The 19,884-nt window shown below is 44.0% G+C and overlaps 1 protein-coding gene across 1 annotated transcript in view; it reads left to right on the forward strand.

The window, feature by feature from the left end:
* Positions 1–19,884, forward strand: part of ALK (anaplastic lymphoma receptor tyrosine kinase) — a gene marked incomplete at its 3' end in the record, with an annotated part of 732,271 nt that overhangs the window by 525,443 nt on the left and 186,944 nt on the right. The window contains exon 5 of the mRNA XM_011960583.1: positions 15,077–15,204. Within this exon, the coding sequence (XP_011815973.1) occupies positions 15,077–15,204 (128 nt within the window). The remainder of the gene's footprint in view (positions 1–15,076; positions 15,205–19,884) is intronic.

Genomic DNA, 19,884 nt, shown 5'->3' on the forward strand with positions numbered 1-19,884 from the left:
GGGGCTCCTACTCTCCTGCCCAGCTCCCTGAGAAACATGCCAAGCAACTGAACAGACGCCAGCTTCTGTGACCTATCACAAAAAGGCCTGGGTGAAGACATGGGTTTTACAGCCTCATCCCCAGGAGCCAGTTTTTATGGACTCTTTGGAGGTTTCTGCTTGGTTTGTTTTTAAGAAAACTGCATTGCAAGCTCACCAGTGGCTATAGTGACACTTATAAAACAGTGGGTATCCAGGAAGCTCTGTATTAAGACACTTTGCATATACCTCTTGGGAGACAGGTAAAGGAAGTGGGCTATTCCTGTTTTGGAGATGGCCAAGTCCTTATCAATTAAATGTATCACTTAAGGACTAAACCAGCCAAAAACTAGGAGCCTGTCCTTTCTGGAAAATGACAGTTTCCAGTGTATAGGCTAGGGACCATGTCAAATGATCCTGAGGGTTTGGGGCTTTCTTATTGTATTGATTCCAAGTCTGAGAGAAATGAGCCAATGGGAGGAAACGCTGGCCTGTGTCCAGAGATTCCTGTGCCCTCCAGCGCCTGGCCCCCATCTTTCTGGCTCTTCCATGTGCCCCTGCTTCTCATGCAGGCTCAGCATCCCTTAAAAGTTCCAGGTCACAATTTTGAGCTGACCCTCAAAAGTCATGAAAATTGGCAGTGGCAGTCCCAGCCCAGAAATTGACTCCCAAGTGAACATATCATTAGTACAATCTCAGGGCCTCTCAAGCAGTTCTGTTTGCTATGTTCTGGAAAGCTCCCATATGGCTGACACGGTAGAGGCCTCAATTCTGAATTCCAAATTCCATTAGTTTCTTCAAGCATGGCTTAAAGATGTGAGCATGACCCTGGGCAAATCTAATGGGCCCTTGATTCCTGCATTATTAGCAAGCACTTCCTAGTATCATTCTACAGAGGGGCCTCCCTGAAGGGTATGGTGATATTATTCATCTGGGAGGCAGAGGTAAATGTGTAAAAAAATGTTCTGTGCAATTTCTGGCCACAAGGAAAATTGGGCTGCTTTGCAATTAATGAGTTGTTTTCTCAGCAGCCTATGGGCTGTCTGTCCACCGGGCTGGTCATCACACAGAAAAATGATACCATTCATCCCCAGTCTGCAAAAATACTTTCAAAGTTTGTTTCTCCAGTTAGTGGGGATGGTTTTGAATGATCGACCTGTATTAGTTTGCAAAGACTGCCACAACAGAGTACCAGAAAGTGGTGGCTTAAATAACAGAACTTCATTGTCTCACAGTTCTGGAGGCTAGAAGTCCAAGATCAAGGTGTCAGCAGGGTTGGTTCCTTCTGAGGCCTGTGAGGAAGAATCTCTTCCATGCCACTGTGCTTCTAGTGGTTTTCTGGCAATCTTTGGCATTCCTCAGTATACATCACCCCAATCCCTGCCTTCATATTCACATGGCATTCTCCCTGTGTGTATATCTGTCTGTGTGTCCAAATTCCCCTCTTTTTTATAAGAATATAGTCATATTGGATGAGTGCCCACCCTAATGATCTAATTTTAACTTGGTTACCTTTATAAAGATCCTGTTATCACATAAAGTCACATTCTGAGGCTCGGGGGGTTAAGACTTAAACATATCTTTTTGAGTGAGTCACAATTCAAACAATGATACTGGCTTTGCTGCCCACCCTACTGGGACCAAAGGAAGCCAGCCAATAGTAGTATGTGCCACCTTCTCCGAAAAGCTTTTCCAAAAACTTCTCAGACAGGGTTTGGCACCCCTTGCCCTTGTCCCCTATACCAGTTGCCTGGTCCAACCTGGGAGGTGTATTCCTGAAAAACACCAAGATGAGTCTTGATCAATGAGGAGTAGCCAAGTAGCAAAAAAAAGAAAAAAAAAATAGTAGCAAATGGCCTCTGGGTACAGGGAACATCATGAGTAATATGTGGAGGATGAAGGAGCCCTGGTATGTGCAGGGAGCCAGAGGCAGGTCCTGAGGCCATTGGAGAACTGTGGTCATGTTTGAGGGTTTTGTTTTGTTTTTGTTTTTGTTTTTGTTTTTGAGATGGGGTCTGGCTCTGTCACCAGGCTGGAGTGCAGCAGCACAATCTCAGCTCACTGTAACCTCAGCCTCCTAGGTTCAAGTGGTTCTCCTGCCTCAGCCTCCTGAGTAGCTGTGATTACAGGTGTGCGCCACCACGCCCACCTGATTTTTGTATTTTTAGTAGAGATGGGGCTTCACCATGTTGGTCAGACTGGTCTCGAACTCCTGACCTCGTGATCCACCCACCTCGGCCTACTAAAGTACTGGGATTACAGGCATGAGCCACCACACCATGCCATGTTTGAGTTTTAAAGAGATTATTCCTGACACAGAGTGTAGAATGGACCCCTCCTCTGGCTGAAGGTGGATATGTCCTTGGGTCTCAGTTCTTCTCTGCCACATTAGAGGATTAGACACAGTGATTTCCAAGATTCTGACCAGTCTTAACATCTATCAAGCCTGCAAAAACATTATTATCCTGGATACTTGCCCCCATGAAGTATAAGCAGCATGGGAGAGCTTGTGAGCCTGTTGTGTACCAAGAGGGCTCAGAGCACCATCCATCAAAGCTTCTGACAGTTATCTTCCCATTCCTAGTGTGGAGATGGAAAAGTGTGATCCCTCTCCTCACTCATCGCAACAACCACAGCCGACACACCTATAACAAAAGACAGGTTAACAAGAGAAAAAGCAAAACAAACGTATTTAATCAAAGTTCTCCATGACATAGAAGCCTTCGGAAAGGAAAACCCAAAGACTCAGGGGAAATTTTCTGTTTGTATGCTTAGGTTCAGTGAAGAACGGATAGCTATGTAGAAATATGATTGGGCAAAAGGGTATGAGCTAAGGCTAATAGACTGAGGGGGACCCCAAAAAGGCCTGGCTGTTGGATTCTTCTTGGTCTCTTGTGTAGCACTCCTTCCTCACTCTTCCCTGGTACAGGGCAGGACCCTCTGGAACTAGGGTCTTAAGACCTGCTATCCAATAAGATAGTTTGGAGAATTCATTTATGGACAGCTCTACATAGAAAGGCAGGGGGAAGGTTACAGCCACAATTCTCATTTCTATGACTTGCCTTGAAAGAGAAAGGGGAGCAGGGAATAGAAAGGCAGGAGATGGTCAGAGAGAACTTGCTTCTGAAGCCCCTCCAATGTCCTTTGGTTTAAAGTCCCCATCATGCTAAGGTGTCATACCTTGGGGTCATATTCTGAGTCCCAACCATGACCACCCCAGTGAAGGGGCAGGGCATAGCAAGGTGTGGGTGGGGGACCCTCTCCAGCAGGTACAAGTCTGTGAGCTATTCTTACCCCACCTCACCAGGCCCCTCCAGCCTTTTCTGGCTGACCACTTATCCCAGCCCCAGAATTTGCTTACAGGACCACAGTTTATGGCAAGTTTCACCCTACTGTATAAAGTTTCAGTACACTGGCTTGACTTGGCCAGAGATTTATGGCTGAAATGGAGCCTCTGGGCTTGGGTGTCAGCATTTTGCTTGGCTCAGAGGTTTACATTCGCGTTTGAACCAATCAGTACATGAAGGCATTAAGTGGTATTTAGGCTGCCTCTCTAGGGAACAAGACGGGCTGCTGGAATCATTTGAGCATGGGCAGGGAGGATGCTTCTAGGACTGGGAAATCCTCGGAGCTCTGAAGTGGGGGCCCTGGATGAATGCCCCAACTCCAGCCCTGCTCAAGACTCAGGCCTCAAGCTGGAGGCAAACTGGACTGAAGGAGGGATCCCACAGAAACGGCCACATTTCAGTTTCAATGTTGTCTTTATCCTGCTTCACGGGGATGATGTATTGAAAGAAAAAAAAACCTACTGCATTGACTTGGCTTGAAAGAAAAGATTGTATTTGAAAAGAACAGATGGTGCTAAAAAGTTATTGGAAGGAAGAGAGAGTTAGGAAACCAAATTCCAGATTCCCACTGGCTGCTGGTGGGTGATGTGCCCACATCTCCTTACAGAAAGAGTTAGAAAGGCAAAATGGTCACCTGGGACTCTAATCACAGAAAATCCACCACCCACCCTGCCAGAAAGATTGTCTGGCAAGTATGTGGAGTGGAAAAACCTCACTGGGATCCCCTCCTGTGGTCTCTTCTCTAACTCTAAGTGATTCCTGGAATGCCGGCACCATCCACACTCTCTCTCCTCTCACTTCCCCTGCCCAGAATTCAGCTGGGTCCCTCCCCACAGCTCCCTGGTGAGGGATACTCAGCAGATGCTGGAGGAGGAGGTGGCTTGCAAGGGACCTAATCCAAAATTCAGAGAAACAGAAAGAGGAAATTCAGGATTCTCAGGGTCACTACTCGTGATTAGAAGTTTTCTCTCACTTGATTTTTTTTTTTTTTTTTGGTCTGGATAATCAGTGTTTTTTCCTTTAAAAAGAAGAAAAAACTACTGATGCATCTGCTATGTATTTTTTATACAAACCAGAGCAAAGAAGAATCCCTCTTAGATAATACTACTGGGACCAATTGTTTGGGAATCAACTTAGATCCTTAAATGTTTTCTTTTAATTTGCAACTTCTAAATGCATGCTAATTCACCAATGCTTGATGTAGCGCCAAATTAGTGTGGTGTGGTCTGTTGATTAGAGTTCCTCATTGTCTTTCTCATAAATCACACTCATAACACCTCATCCATGATGTTCAGTCTCCGTTTCTTTAAAATGGAAATAATTTTAAAACTTGTGAAGTAATCTGAAGGCTCTCTGGAGGCTTTCCGGATTTTTAAGATTTGTTTCCTGACCTTTCTGTTGCCCCATTCACACCTAATTCAACAGTAATTATTTGTAGTGACTCACCAGCTACCAGTCTTTCCAAAGTATTCAAATGTTGTCCTGCGTATTTCATCCACTTAATGAGTACAGCTGGCATAAACAGTTTTAGAAACTGTAGGGGCGGAAAGGTGTGTCATTCTTCCTTACCCATCACAAAGGTCACTCTGGACACTCCTAGGACAAAAGACAGGAAAGCAAGAGGAAAGCAAAACAAATTGGTTTAATCAAAATTTTACGTTACTTGGGAACCTTCAGAAATGAAGACCCGATGTCTTTGTTTGGTTTGATGAAGCCATTACAGAAGGGGATGGGACAGAAAGGGGATGATCCAGTGGTGACAGACTTAGGGGGAAACCTAGCAAGCCTGTGGGTTCAGATTCTCCTTGGCCTCCCTGTCTAGCATTTCTTCCTCCTGGGTGTGGAACAGGACCCCTGTGGAATGAAGGTCTTCAAGGCCACAGGGAGAGAATAACCATTCTAGTTTTACGGCTTGCTCCAGGGGAGAGGGGTGCTAGCTCCTATGACTGATTTTGGGGAAGAGGAATTCTGGTTTCTACAACTCACTTCAAGGGAGAAAGAGGGGTGGGAGACACGAGGAGAGGAGAAGGTCACAGAGAACTTGCTTCTGAGACCCTTCCAATGTCCTTCATTTCAAAGGACTCAGCATGCCAAGGGGCCATACTTTTGGGTATCATGTTCTGCATCTGACAGAATAAGCATAACTGACTCTCAGTGGGTGTGGAACTCAAATGATTGGAGTAGGGAGTCTAGGGGTACTGAAGAATAAACTTGAGCACTCAGTAACCTTGAACACTCAGTAACCTTGGGCATTCAGTGACCTTGAACTTTCAGTGACCTTGGACACTCAGTGACCTTGAGCATTCAGTGACCTTGAACATTCAGTAACCTTGAACTTTGAGTGATCTTAAACACAGTAACCTTAAATACTCAGTAACCTTGAACATTGAACCTCAGTAACATTGAACATTCAGTGACCTTGAACACTCAGTAACCTTGACCACTCAGCAACCTTGAACATTCAGAGTGCACAGCGTATTTCATGGCATGTAAAATGTAGAGCTTGTGCTAATCCAGCAAGCAAATTAGTCACACAGAGGCCAGTTAAGAACACTTCTACTACTATGTTTTTCTGACAACTGTGGCTATGATCAGTCTACTCCTCCCCATCCCGATTGCAATGATTTAGAGGCTAAGTCTTTAGAGGTAGATTCTTCGTCTCCTGCTTTCTGGCCTGGTATACAGAATGAAGGAAAAATGCTCAGCCACGGCCAGGTTGGACATCAGCCCCCCACAAGCCTGCATATTCCAATTCAGATTCTAAAGATGCAGAGGTCGAGTAGAAAAGGAATAGGGTAGCCTGAGGCAACACTGAAAGGGGCCAAAATATCTGCAGGATGCACCCTTTATTAGTATGCTGTTCTTCAAACACGACCCACCTCTGACCCACCAAAAGCTCTTCTAAAAAATGAGTTACTTGCATTTGGCATACATTTAACCCTATGTGCATTATAGTAGGAAGTGCCAGAGTTTTGAAGATAGTCTTGGGTTCACATTGCCTCCTAGTACTTACTACATGAACCAGCTGTGTCAGCTCTCTGAGCCTCAATTTTCTCTCGTAAAATGGGGGTGATGATATGTTTCATGCATTTGTTGGGAAAACTAAATAAGATTTTCATATTTAATGGAAGGAGCCCTGAAAACCTTTATGTCTGGAATGGGAGGCTCTCCTCCAAAACCCCCAAATTCCACCACATCATCAATCTCTTATTTCACCTTATAAGATCATCAGCCACATTGGATTTAGGAGAGAAAAGAAACACTAGCATAATAATAACAACAGCATCTGCTAATGCTTATTGAGTGCTAACTACATGCCCACATATCTCAACCCATGTGATCTTCACAACACCCCTTTATGAGTCAATTATTATTCCCACTTCTTAATTACAAAATTCAGGCACAGAGAGGTTAGGTTAGGTAGCTGGCCTAAGGTCACACAGCCAATAAAAGGCAGAATTGAGACTATAAAACTCCCAGTGGGGGTGGAACTCAAGTGATGAGAGCAGGAGGTCCAGGGGCCTGAGGTCACACAGCCAATAAAAGTCTGGCTGCTTAATTATTATATTTCTCTTGAAAGAAGGAAAGGAAAAGGGAGGGAGGAATAGAAGCAAGAAAGAGAGGAGGGAGAGAGGGAGAGAATGAGGGAGGAGAGAAAAAAAGGGGAAGTTAGAAGAAGCTCAAAAGAGGCTAGGAGGGCCGAGTGCAGTGGCTCACGCCTGTAACCCCAAAGGAGGCACTTTGGGAGGCCGAGGTGGGCGGGTCACCTGAGGTCAGCAGTTCAAGACCAACCTGGCCAACATGGGGAAACCCCATCTCAACTACAGATATAAAAATTAGCTGGGCATGATGGCACACACCTGTAATCCCAGCTACTTGGGAGGCTGAGGCATGAGAATCGCTTGAGCCAGGAGGCAGAGGTTGCAGTGAGCCAAGATTGTGCCACTGCACTTCAGCCTGGGTGACAGAGTGACACTCCACCCCTGTCCCCCTCCCCCCCAAAAAAAAGGAGGCTAGGAAAAAGAGCTCAGGACCATTTATGTTGTCTTTGTTCCAAAACATGTGAAAATAATTAGGGAAATGCAGTTTGGAACATCTTCTATGCCTCTACCCCAGGAAGGCTAGCCTACCTTCGAGATCCCAGTCACCCACTTAACATCTCCGATGAATGAAAACTGCTTTACAGCTGACAATGCTAAGGTCTCAACAAGCAGACCTGCGGCCCCAGGGAACCCATCCCTGCCTTGGCCCCTCCTACAGAGCCTGGAGTCCCCCCTTAGCCTCAGAGCAGCTCTTCTCCACCCTGGGCCATTGGGAGCCAGATCCCCACTCAACCTGAAACCTCTTCCTATCACAGCTGATCCCCTTCAGAGCATATTCATCTAACTTGTGGGAAAATATGAAGGGCAAGTGAATAACAAAGCCAAGGCTAAGGCTACTTGGATAAAAGACTCTATGCCACATGCCATGTGTAATTATTATTACAGAAAATTAATAAGCAACAAAGGACTTCACACTAAAATTTACATTGATCTAGCATTTTCCCCCTGCTATCTCCCATAAAAATGCTTTAAATGCAGGCTGATTTAATGGAAACAATAAAAAATTGTGCTGAATGGTTTATATTTGCTACAGAATTACTATAAAGTATATTTTAAGGAAAACTTGAAAGTTATGTGGGTTTTTTTTCCTGTAGGATAAGATTAGAGAGAGAGGTTCAATTGGTTTTTTTTTTTTTTTCCTTTCTTTCTATATTGATCTAGACAAACTCCCACAGGCTCAGTTCTTTGTTTCTAACAAATCTTCACACCTTCACACCTTGTCCAGACACTTGTCAAGAGAGATTTTTAGCAAAGGCACATGTGGAGGAATGCCAGCAGTGTGGCCTGAGTCTTGACAGGGTTATGCTTGATAATAATCGTCATCACGTGACTGTGTTCTATGTGACAGGGACTTGGCTAGTTATCTAATTTATGTGGCTTTTGTCATTGTCGATCTCACCCGTGACTTTGGCTATCCCAGCTAGGAGGTCAGTCACCACCTGAATGACTTGGTGCTCATGACCAGCACAGGACATGAGGATGGCCACATCTTGTAGCTTCAGGTCCCCAGCCATGTTCATCAGAGCCGGAAATAGAAATAAAGCCTCAGAAAAATAGTTTCTAACCTCAGGGAGCTTAAATGACAGAATAAAATGGTGTTCTAAAGATTGTAGAGGCATGCCAACCTGCATTTAAAACTCAGCTATAAGCAGTGCATATAGTAGGACTTTAATAAGTTTTAACTCTTGTTGGTCATATTATTAATGCTGCTGTATGTAGTATTCACATTGACTTGGTCCAAGCCCGACCTGCACTGGAGAGAACATTTATGCAACAGATGGTAACTGTCCTAGTTGAGAACTCAAGTATCCTCCAGGTCTCAATTACGTAATTCTCTGATTCCTTCTGATTTGCCCTTGGCAAGTGAAGGCCAAGAGTTATGTGATGAGCTATGTAGTAATAATGCAACCGCCAAAGTTCCCCAGTCTTTGCGTTTCTCCTAACAGGGAAGGTATCATTATCATGTGAATAGATGACAGCTAGTGTTCATGAATTGACATGAACGTTTGGATTAACTCAGCTCCACTGCAATATAAATTTTGACCACGAGTGTCAGAAACTTGTCTGATTTAACGGAAATATGTTCATTTGTCCTCTCAATCAACAAATATTTTTTGAGTGTCTATGATGTATAAGGCATTGGAGACATGTGATGAATGATCTACCATTCTGGCATTAAGGAGGTGGGAAGACAAGACACAGAAGTCATCCTTCCTGTAGAGGACAATGGAAAACATTGGCATGCGCAGGACTGGACCACCTGTTCTCCAAACACGTACTGTCTATGTGGCCTCTGCTCATGTTCTCAGGCCAGTCTCTCTCTCTGCATTGTCCTTTTCCTAATTCTTGATCCCTCTTCACAACCCATCCTCAAGATACTCCTATCCTGACCTCCCATTTGGAGACATCACTTTGGCCTCTGCTTCAATAGCATATGGTGCCTACACCTCTCACTTGCCTCTTCTATGCTGCCATTCACTAAAAATCTTGGTACATATGTTTATTCTTTCTCACCAGTCTGTAAGCTCCTTGAGAACAAGGCTAAATCCTAGACCCTTAGCATCCCTAGAGCATCCAATACTTTAGCTAGTGTGCAACAGTGCACCAGTAAATATCTGAGAAATGGAATGCAACTCAACAAATGCTAACCAAGAACTAGACACAAAGCATCTTTTCATGTCCTACAGGAAGATGCAAAGGTAAAGAAGAAACTTTTACTCTAAGTGAGGTGGCAGCCTTTGGAGGATTCTGAGAGGAAGGGTGATCTGCTATCATAGTCAAATCCTAATACATCTCGTTGTAGGGATGTTCTAACATAACTTGTTGGAGTTGTATTTAACATATAAAGATGCATTTAACCAAGTTTTTCTTTATTTAAACAAATGTGATGGCTGCTATTCATAAATTGCAGTACCTTTCTCACCCTCTTTTACTATATTCCTTTCTTCTTTGACTCTCATAAATGAATTGAGATGCCAACATTCGCAAGGACCAGTGTCATTCCATGGAGAATGCAGTGGTTTCCATAGGAATAGCTCCACTTATGGAACTCCTACTGTGTGCTAAGAGCTATTACTTTGCATACATCCTTCTCAAAAATACTTACAACAATCCAGCAAGTTAGGCATTATGACCTCCATCTTAAAAACAGGAAAACAGGAGCTCAGAGGAGTTAAATCCTTTGCCTAAGGTCGTAGCTTAGGATGGTGGATGGTGGAGCTGAGAGCTGAATCTAGGCCTTTCCTTGCTACACTGCAGCAGCTAAACCCATCTCAGAAAGGCATTCCTTTGAAAAGGATGTAGGGTTTGAGGGCTCACTTATGTGAACTAGCCCTATGTCAACATGATGCCCATCAGGATATTGCACAGAAGCAAAGTATGACATGTTCCCTGTCTTGTCAATGCCACTCATGGTCCTCACATGCTGTCATAAAGTGTCCCTTCATTCTGGGCTTAAAATAGCTTGGTGCCTTTGCCCTCTAGAGTCACAGCTGCCAACCTTTCAATCTCATCATTGGCTTGCCTTGTATCAGATGTGCCAGACAGTTTTCTTTAAACATGTAGAGCTAAGCTGGTAGGGAGCCATGGCAGCCTTAGAAATTCTTTTTGTTTCCATGTTAGGGCTTCTTATGATTTTTTGGGAGATTTTTCTGACAGTGTATTTCACTATCTGGCTGGTGGGTCTATCCTGAGAACCCAAATTGATGATCCCTCCAGCAATGCTAAGTAGACATATTCTTCTCTATCTCTGTGATTTTAGGGAAATGAAATGCAATTGATTGTATTGACTGATCCATAGGTTGCATTGTCTCTTTTGCTTGCAGTCTTGGAGCAATAATATGCTTTATTTTTATCTTAAGTCTGCAGGTAACTCAATGTGTGACTTTGAGCAAGTCTTCACTTCTCCAACGAGGGTGAAACAGAGTCTTTTTGCAGAAATAAATCTGTGATTCTGTGATTAATCATTCTCCTCTCATCTCTGTGGGATATTATTTGTCAATTGGAGCTTTCAGGGCTTTCATAAAATGTTTTGTTACTAGGACTCCTGCAATCAGCCAAGGAAGTATAGATATCAGATCAATAAAGACCCTTAGGGAACTTTTAATTCAATGCCTGCATTTTGCTGATGAGGAAACTAAAACCCAAAGAGGTGCAGGGACTTGCCCAAGCCCATGCAAATCCACAACCAGAATCCAGGACTCAGCTCCCAATTCAGTGGCCTTTCTACATATCACTTCTAACCTGTAGGTCAGAAATGGACCTTGATATTCACAAGCCAACCCTCCTGCCTTTTTTGATGGACTCTAAGGTACTCATTATCATATAGGCACTCTGCAAAAATGGGTGGTCAGTGTTTTTCTCAAAAAATTCATGCAAAATTGGAGACAGAATACAATTGACCAGAAAACATCCAACATTTCTGTCATTTTTGGAGAGAAGTGCCTTATTCAAAGTCATCAGGCAAATGAGGGGCAGAGCCAGAACTGGAACTGGAGAGCTCCAGAGAGACACAGGGAAGATAATGGATTGTGACAAGCTGTCCATACAGTCCTCTGGCTTCCTAAAGTCCAGATGGACACCCCACACTGTCACATTGATTGATGGAAGCACCAGTGATAAGACAGTCACAAATCCCCAACACATGGAACCAGCTGCACATTTGTTTCCAGGAGGCTCTAGGTCAGAACATAACCTTCCCTTCTGCAAACCGAAGTAGAGTTGCCACCAGCCGAAGGAACAAAAGCAGGACCCTAATAGGCTCATTCTGTGACCACGCAGGTGTAAGCAAAGAAAATGGAGGCAGACCAAGAAGAGAGTTTAGATTTATTTTTCATTGGGTTTTTGGTGGTCTCTTAAACAAATCTGACCCTAAGTATAAGCTTGCCCTTTTCTAGTCCCAACTTCCCTGGATATAAAATACATGTTTGGCAACTGCTCTGGAAGTTATTAAAGCAGCAGTAAACTATGGGAAGCCAGAGAATTTCAGACAAAAGTTATTGCATCGGTAACTCAGAAACTAATTCCTAAAACTCTTGACACATTTATCCAGAGGGCTAGTGCCAATATAGAAATGGAAATCATTGTCAAGGGCCACTGTGTACCTGGAATTAAAATCCATCATTCCTCAGAGCAGAGAGCTATGATTTTGGCAGAATATGAATACTCCTGCCTTTCACCACCATCTTTCCTCAAAAATAGATCCTTTATTTTTCAGAAGAACAAGACAAATTCTGGTCTTTTTGTCTTTTTGTTTGTCTCCTTAAGAACCCCTTGTTTACATATTCTTTTCAAATATTACTTTCTTTGACAGTCCCTCATTTAAACCAAAAGGCCTCCTTTTCCTTCAATTGCACCAGTTTTATTGTGGATGGAAATCCTGCTGGGTACAGTAACAGAGAACAAACTTTACAGCAGTAATAATCCCTTCTACAGCATCTATTGTGGGGAAACTCAATACACTTTTATTAAATGGCTGAAGAATTGGCTTCAGTGATCTGAATTAACTACAGAGAACAGCGATAGGGAAGAAGACTACCTCCTTCATTCAGCAGACACCCACTGCATGCCAGACACCAGAGACATAAAGCTACCAGCCAGGAGCACCACACTGAAAGAGATGGTGGGTTGTCTTAGGCAATGCCTTCATCAAAAGTTAGCAAAGGCAGAAAAGATTTGGTGGGAACTAGTGTTAGCAAGCGCATGCAGAAATGGGCCCCCGATTCACTGTGGGAGGATTGACAATATGCCTAAATGTGTACACACTTTGACTCTGATTCTAGGAATTTGTCCCTAGGCCATATTTAGACAAGTACAGAGAGTTAGCTTCGGCATAATCATGATCAAGAAAAAAATCAGCGCCGGGCGCGGTGGCTCAAGCCTGTAATCCCAGCACTTTGGGAGGCTGAGACGGGCGGATCACGAGGTCAGGAGTTCGAGAACATCCTGGCTAACACGGTGAAACCCTGTCTCTACTAAAAAATACAAAAAGCTAGCCGGGCAAGGTGGCTGGCGCCTGTGGTCCCAGCTACTCGGGAGGCTGAGGCAGGAGAATGGCATGAACCTGGGAGGCGGAGCTTGCAGTGAGCTGAGATCTGGCCACTGCACTCCAGCCTGGGCGACAGAGCGAGACTCCGTCTCAAAAAAAAAAAAAAAAAAAAATCAGAAGCAATGCACAAATCATTAAAAACGCAATCATTGAAATGATAATGTAATCTATATTGTCTTGTGACATACCGTCAAGTGACCTAGTGCAACTACAGAGTATATGTACTATGGTCTCATTCATGAAAAATTAAAATGGATTAAAATGGACAGGTTGGGCTTGATGCAGTGGCTCACACCTGCAATTTCAGCACTTTGGGAGGCTGAGGCAGGTGGATGGCTTGAACCCAGGAATTGGAGATCAGCCTGGGTAACACAGTGAGACCCTGTCTCTACAAAAAAACACCAAAATTAGCCAGGTTTGGTGGCTCGCAGCTGTAGTCTCAGCTACTCAGGAGGCTGAGGTAGGAGGATTAACTAAACCAGGGTGGGGGTCAAGCCTGCAATGAGCTGTGATCACACCACTGCACTCCTGCCTGGACAATAGAGCAAGATATGTCTCAAGACAGAAAAAGAAAAAACTGACAGGTTGTTCCCTTAGGTGGTGACTGTGGTTATTGCTGGACAATGGTATTTTAGGTGACTTTTACTTTCCATTATCAGCCTTTCTGAATTGTTGGATTTTCAATGCTTTTTATTTTTTACAGTGAGCATCACTTTATATTTAGGGGGTGGAAATGTTTTAAAAAATTTAATGGAAAGCTAGTTTTTCCCTTATTCCTTTACCACTTGTACCGCCATACCAAAGCCCAACCTAGTGGTAAAAAAAAGAAAGTGAAATATTGTGATGATTTCATAGATGTATAAATAAGCCAAAACCCACCATCAAATCATACACTTTTTTTTGAGACAGAGTCTCTATCACCAGGCTGGAATGCAGTGGCGATCTCTGCTCACTGCAACCTCCACCTCCCTGGTTCAAGTGATTCTCCTGCCTCAGCCTCCCAAGTAGCTGGGACTACAGCTAATTTTTGTATTTTTAGTAGAGACGGAGTTTCACCATGTTGGGCAGGATGGTCTCTATCTCTTGACCTCGTGATCTGCCCACCTCTGCCTCCCAAAGTGACACTTTTTGTACGTATAATTTTATTATACATGAATTATACCTCAATAAAGTTGTTGTTAAGGAAAGAAAATATGAAATAATCTAGGTAATTTTTATTTTCCACACAAACCACTCAAAATAAGTAAATAAATTCACACACATACACACACACACACACTTGCAGACATTTATGAATCAATGTTGGAAAGTAAATTTGATGGTCCAATCAGTGACAGGAGCCTATTTCAAGAGGTTAATAGTATGAGCAAGGTGTAAAAGTGTTCATTTAATTTGTTGTCTATTCTCTGACAGTGTCAGTATCCTTGATTATAGGTGGGTGCCGAGCTCACCATTTTGCCTGCTTCCATCTTTTTCTGTTTGCACTTTTTACAAAGTCCACGTCAATCTTAGGTACCTTTTACCCCAAAATACATGCTTCGGTGCACTTTAATTTTCCTGCAGTAAATAAATAGCTCTTACTAGCTTCCCTGTTAAGTAACTGTAGAACAAACCTGAGGGTTCCGAGACTTTCTATCAGATAAAGCTCTGAAAACCAATCATTCTTTCTAGAGATAATTATGAATAGAGTGATAAATGTTTTGAAGACATTTCCTTGAGTCTGCTGGCAGGTTTTCTCAAGTATATATTTTCTTTCTTGTGATACTAGCTACTGAAATAGTTCAAAGAGCTGAATTTGCCTCAAACAGAATATGACAAAAGAAATGCCAGTGGTGAGAGTGGGTTTGTGAATTGGATCTCTAAGTTCGCTGAACTAAAAGAAAATAAGTGATTGTTGCTGTCAGAGTCACCGTCCTCAGTGCCACTTAGAGTCCCATCTCTTGGTGCCCACGAAGAATGTAAGCCCTGAAGTCCCTGCAAGGACGTGACCCTGTCCACATGTTACGCCTAATTCTCATAACTGTTTCTCTATGCTTTTCTCCCCTGCTTTCCAATGCAACCAGTTGGACAGTGCTCCAGGGAAGAATCGGGCGCCCAGACAACCCCTTTCGAGTGGCCCTGGAATACGTCTCCAGTGGAAACCGCAGCTTGTCTGCAGTGGACTTCTTTGCCCTGAAGAACTGCAGTGAAGGTATCTGAATCTGGCTTTCCCACTCTCCTTGGTAGCCTATTGTGTTAGATGTGTCAATAACCTGCAACCGTGTTTAGCTGGGAATGCACACACTTATGAAGAAAAGTCTGGAGTGGGCTGGGTGCTGTGGCTCACACCTGTAATCCCAGCACATCGGGAGGCCGAGGCAGGTGGATCACTTGAGGTCAGGAGTTCAAGACCAGCCTGGCCAACACGGCAAAACCCTGTCTCTACTAAAAATACAAAAATTAGCCGGGCGTGTGATGTGCACCTGTAATCCTAACTGCTTGGGAGGCTGAGGCAGGGGAATTGCTTCAACCCAGGAGACAGAGGCTGCAGTGAGCCAAGATTGCGCCTTTGCACTCCAGCCTGGGCAACAGAACGAGACCCCATCTCAAAAAAAAAAAAAAAAAAAGTCTAGAGTGTTTTAGGGGCTAGTTCTAAATGACATCAGGTGATCCATATCCCAGATAATGAATTTCAAAGAGCTGGTATAAAATTATATCTTCCTTGAGAACACATAGGCACATAGAAGGGAACAGCAGACATTGGGACCTACCGGAGAGCGGAAGGTGGAGGGTGGGAGGAGGGAGAGGATCAGGGGCCCAAGAATGAAGTGTGGAGCCAGAAGAAGCCTGAGGCACTCTCAGACCTCAATTCTCAGTTTAGACTATTCATGAATAACTTTGAAGGCCCATATCCCACAGTTATCTGTCCCATGTAGAGGCCTGGATTTGAACTTTGTGCTTCTGGGAAGTGGTGTGTGAAAGGAATTCTCTTACGGAGGAAGCTCTACTGACCCCCCGCCAACCCAGCTTCTTTTGCCCCTGTGGCTCTTCATTTATTGCTGGCCTTGCAGGAAATTTTATAGTGTGTTTTGTTTTCGTTGTTTAATCAAAACTGGTTTATGTGTGGGGAAAAGAAAAATCACCATAATGTGGTAGATTGAACCACAGTTCAAGTTGAAAAGGTGGTTAACCTATGATATGAGGCAATGTATGAGAAACATGTGGTTTGGGAGCAAGCCAGGAGCTTGTACAAATGTTTCCGCACTCATGAACTTGAAGATTTGTGAATGTCTCTGGACATCATCAGTCCTCACAGATGTCAAGAACCTATGTACCATACAAAAGAGGCCGTCTGTTGAAATGGAACCAGTTAACAAGAATGTGACAGGGAGAAGGTATCAATTCCCAGAATGTTCTCATTTGATCATCATTAGGAAAAGGGAATAAGAAACTACAAAATTCCAGATATCAGGCCCACTACAAATACTCCTGCAAAAATTTCTTAACCTGAAAAACATTCTTTGCGTGTTAAAATCAAGAATCTCAACCTATAGATGTTTTCTCCCTTGCCCTGCAACTCCCTCTCACCTAAAAATATTCATCCCCCATAGCCTGTGTTGTATTTGCGGTGAGTCTGTTCCAGAGACCCATTCCTTGTCTGCTTTTCTACCTTTACGAAACCAATAGAGTTGACCTCCCTAAACTCTCTCTAATGATCCAGAAAGTTTCCGCTGGCAGGGCACCCTCTTAGAAGAGGGAGAAGATGAGTCTTCCTCTGATTCCCTAGAGAAAGTGGCTTGGCCCAGATACCTGGAGAAGTTCTCATGGTCCAGCTTCCTTCTTTCAGTGGCTCTAGGTCCAAGAACAGATGGTCTCCATGAGGAGACAAATGTTCTCTGTGTTTCTTCTCTGGGTCAGACCACCTGTGGTCAACAACGGATGTGGAGGGATTGATATGGATGTGTAAGGCAGAGAATAGTGAAGAACAAGGTGATCTCAGTGTTTGCTTAGAACTTCTAAATTTCCTTCCCATAGAAAACAAATTCAGGTGCACATCAGTAGGCATAGACAAACTGCAGACATAAGAATCATCCTAAAATTATACTCATATTTAAAGGGAAGGGGTTACTTTAAAGGCATACTCAATGCCTATTTGATGTAGCCAAATGTCTAGGTTTTCTGGGGTCATTGCTTTGGTTAAGCCAGAAGAAGAGGGGATAAGAGGAGAAAAATGGTGTCTTTGAAGGAGGTGAATAGGGCTGGCAACATTACAGGCCAGAACTGTACGTAGGCCTGCAGGATGCCTGGTCTATTTTTCTGATAAGAACTTGGTCCCTTCATAATGAGGCACAGACACAGCACAAGGGGAAATACAACTGTAGAACTCCACAGCTCTTCCTTGGTCCACTGCAGAGACGTGCCATTTTAGTTCATCTGGAGAAGCCTCAAGGAGACATGGGACAATTCTCTCCACATAGGAGATAATATCTATCTGTGGGTGTCATCAAGACAGAGGCCATTCCTATATCCTCTCTACATCCTTACACTTACCACAGTGTGTGACACTAGGTCGGTGCTCAGTTCATCTCAGCTGATATGGACTAATGGCAAAAAGCTAATGCTGACAGAGCACTCGCCATGCACAAAGGCAAGTGTCCATGCCTTTATGTGTTACCTCATGCAAGCTTTACAATAATGCTGTAAAGCAGGGACTAGTATACTCATTTCACAGATGGGGAAACTGAAGCTCACAGAAGTTTCAAAACTTTCCGACGTCATTGAGTTAGTGAAAGGTGGAGTCAAACTCGATTCCAAGTTGATCTGGTGACAAAGCCAGTATTTCTGTCTAGACACTTGATATGGTTTGGATTTGTGTCCTCCCCTCCCCACCACATTTCATGTTGAATTGTAATACTCAATGTTGGAGGAGGCTTATGCCTGTAATCCCAACACTTTGTGAGGCTGAGGTGGGCGGATTACCTGAGGTATGGAGTTCGAGACCAGCCTGACCAACATGGAGAAACCCTCTCTACACTAAAAAAACAAAAAAAAAAAAAAGTAGCCGGGCGTGGTGGCACAGACCTGTAATCCCAGCTACTTGGGAGGCTGAGGCAGGAGAATTGCTTGAACCTGGGAGGCGGAGGTTGCAGTGAGCTGAGATTGCGCCACTGCACTCCAGCCTGGGCAACAAGAGCGAAACTCTGTCTCAAAAGACAAAAACAAAAACAAAAGTGTGCAGTGGCAGGGCACGGTGGTTCACACCTGTAATCCCAGCACTTTGGGAGGCCGAGGCGGGTGGATCACGAGGTCAAGAGATCGAGACCATCCTGGCAACATGGTGAAACCCCGTCTCTACTAAAAATACAAAAATTAGCTGGGCATGGTGGTGGGTGCCTGTAGTCCCAGCTACCCGGGAGGTTGAGACAGAAGAATCACTTGAACCCAGGAAGCAGAGATTACAGTAAGCCGAGATCACGCCACTGCACTCCAGCCTGGTGACAGAGCAATACTCCGTCTTAAAAAAAAAAAAAGGTGTGCAGCACCTTCCTCGTTGCTCTCTTCCTCCTGCTTTAGCCATGTAGGATGTGCCTGCTTCCCTTTTGCCTTCCACCGTGATTGCAAGTTTCCTAAGGCCTCCCCAGCCATGCTTCCTGTACAGCCTATGGAACCATGAGCCAATTAAACCTTTTTTCTTTATAAATTACCCAGTCTCAGGTATTTCTTTACAGCAGTGTGAGAATGGATTAATACAGTACTACTGTTGCTGTCTCTTGGATCTACCCCTCTGACTTCATATTCTCAGCTATGTGTCTTATTCTTCCTATATTCTTCATATATGCAGACTTGAACTTTGGCAGCAGCCAACTGGTCTCACTAATACCATTCCATCTTCCACACGTTGCCAGATAAATCTCCTCAATATTACTCCTTCCCTTGTGGCACTTTCATGTGACACAGGTCATTTCTTATTGCCTCCCACATCAGGAAATAATAGAATAAGGGGCCTAGACTGGACCACCTCACTCATTTCCTGGGGCCAGGAAATGTCATTTGCAACTACAGAAATTCTCCTTGGAAGACTTTATTCTCTACATCTAAATTTAGTAGGTGTTTTATAATCATTTCCCATTTAATCATTTTGGAATCCTAACTTGAAGTTCAAGACCTTGTCTTACATTTCTTTTATTTCTCCAGGGAGCAGCTAGCATGCTGCTAAACACACAGAAAACACCACACAAATACACGTTGACTGATTGGTTAATCAATCAATTGATAAATGCTGCACCTTCTTTTATAGCTTTGGGCTATTACCCTACTACTTCCAAAAGAAAGTAGCTGTGAGTAGAAATGGCTTAGAATAGGTTTTTCCCTGAAAGACCTGTGAAAGAGCAGCTTACACAATCAGCACAGAAAAGAGAGACATCAGCCCCCAGAGACACCCATGCCTGGCTCCCAGGGAAACCTTAGCCCATTCACAAAAACCTGTCTTGAGCAGACAACCCAGAGCAATAGGATCACACAGGACACTCACTGGGACCCCTCAGGTTCAGAGGTGCCTACAGAAACACATATGTCAGAACGGGAAAGACTAGCTTCTTGAAAGGGATTTGAAAAGGACCAGGGTGCCAGGCGTGGTGGCTCATGCCTGTAATCCCAGCACTTTGGGAGGCCAAGGTGGGCGGATCACCTGAGGTCAGGAGTTTGAGACCAGCCTGGCCAACATGATGAAACCCCATCTTTACTAAAAATACAAAACAAAAAGAAAAAAAAAAATAGCCAGGCGTGGTGGCACGCACCTGTAGTCTCAGCTACTCGGGAGGCTGAGGCAGAAGCTTGAACCTGGGAGGCAGAGGTTGCAGTGAGCTGAGATGGTACCACTGTACTCCAGCCT

The sequence above is a fragment of the Colobus angolensis genome, unplaced genomic scaffold, assembly GCF_000951035.1.
Source record: "Colobus angolensis palliatus isolate OR3802 unplaced genomic scaffold, Cang.pa_1.0 Scaffold515, whole genome shotgun sequence".
NCBI classification, from domain to species: Eukaryota; Metazoa; Chordata; class Mammalia; order Primates; family Cercopithecidae; genus Colobus; species Colobus angolensis.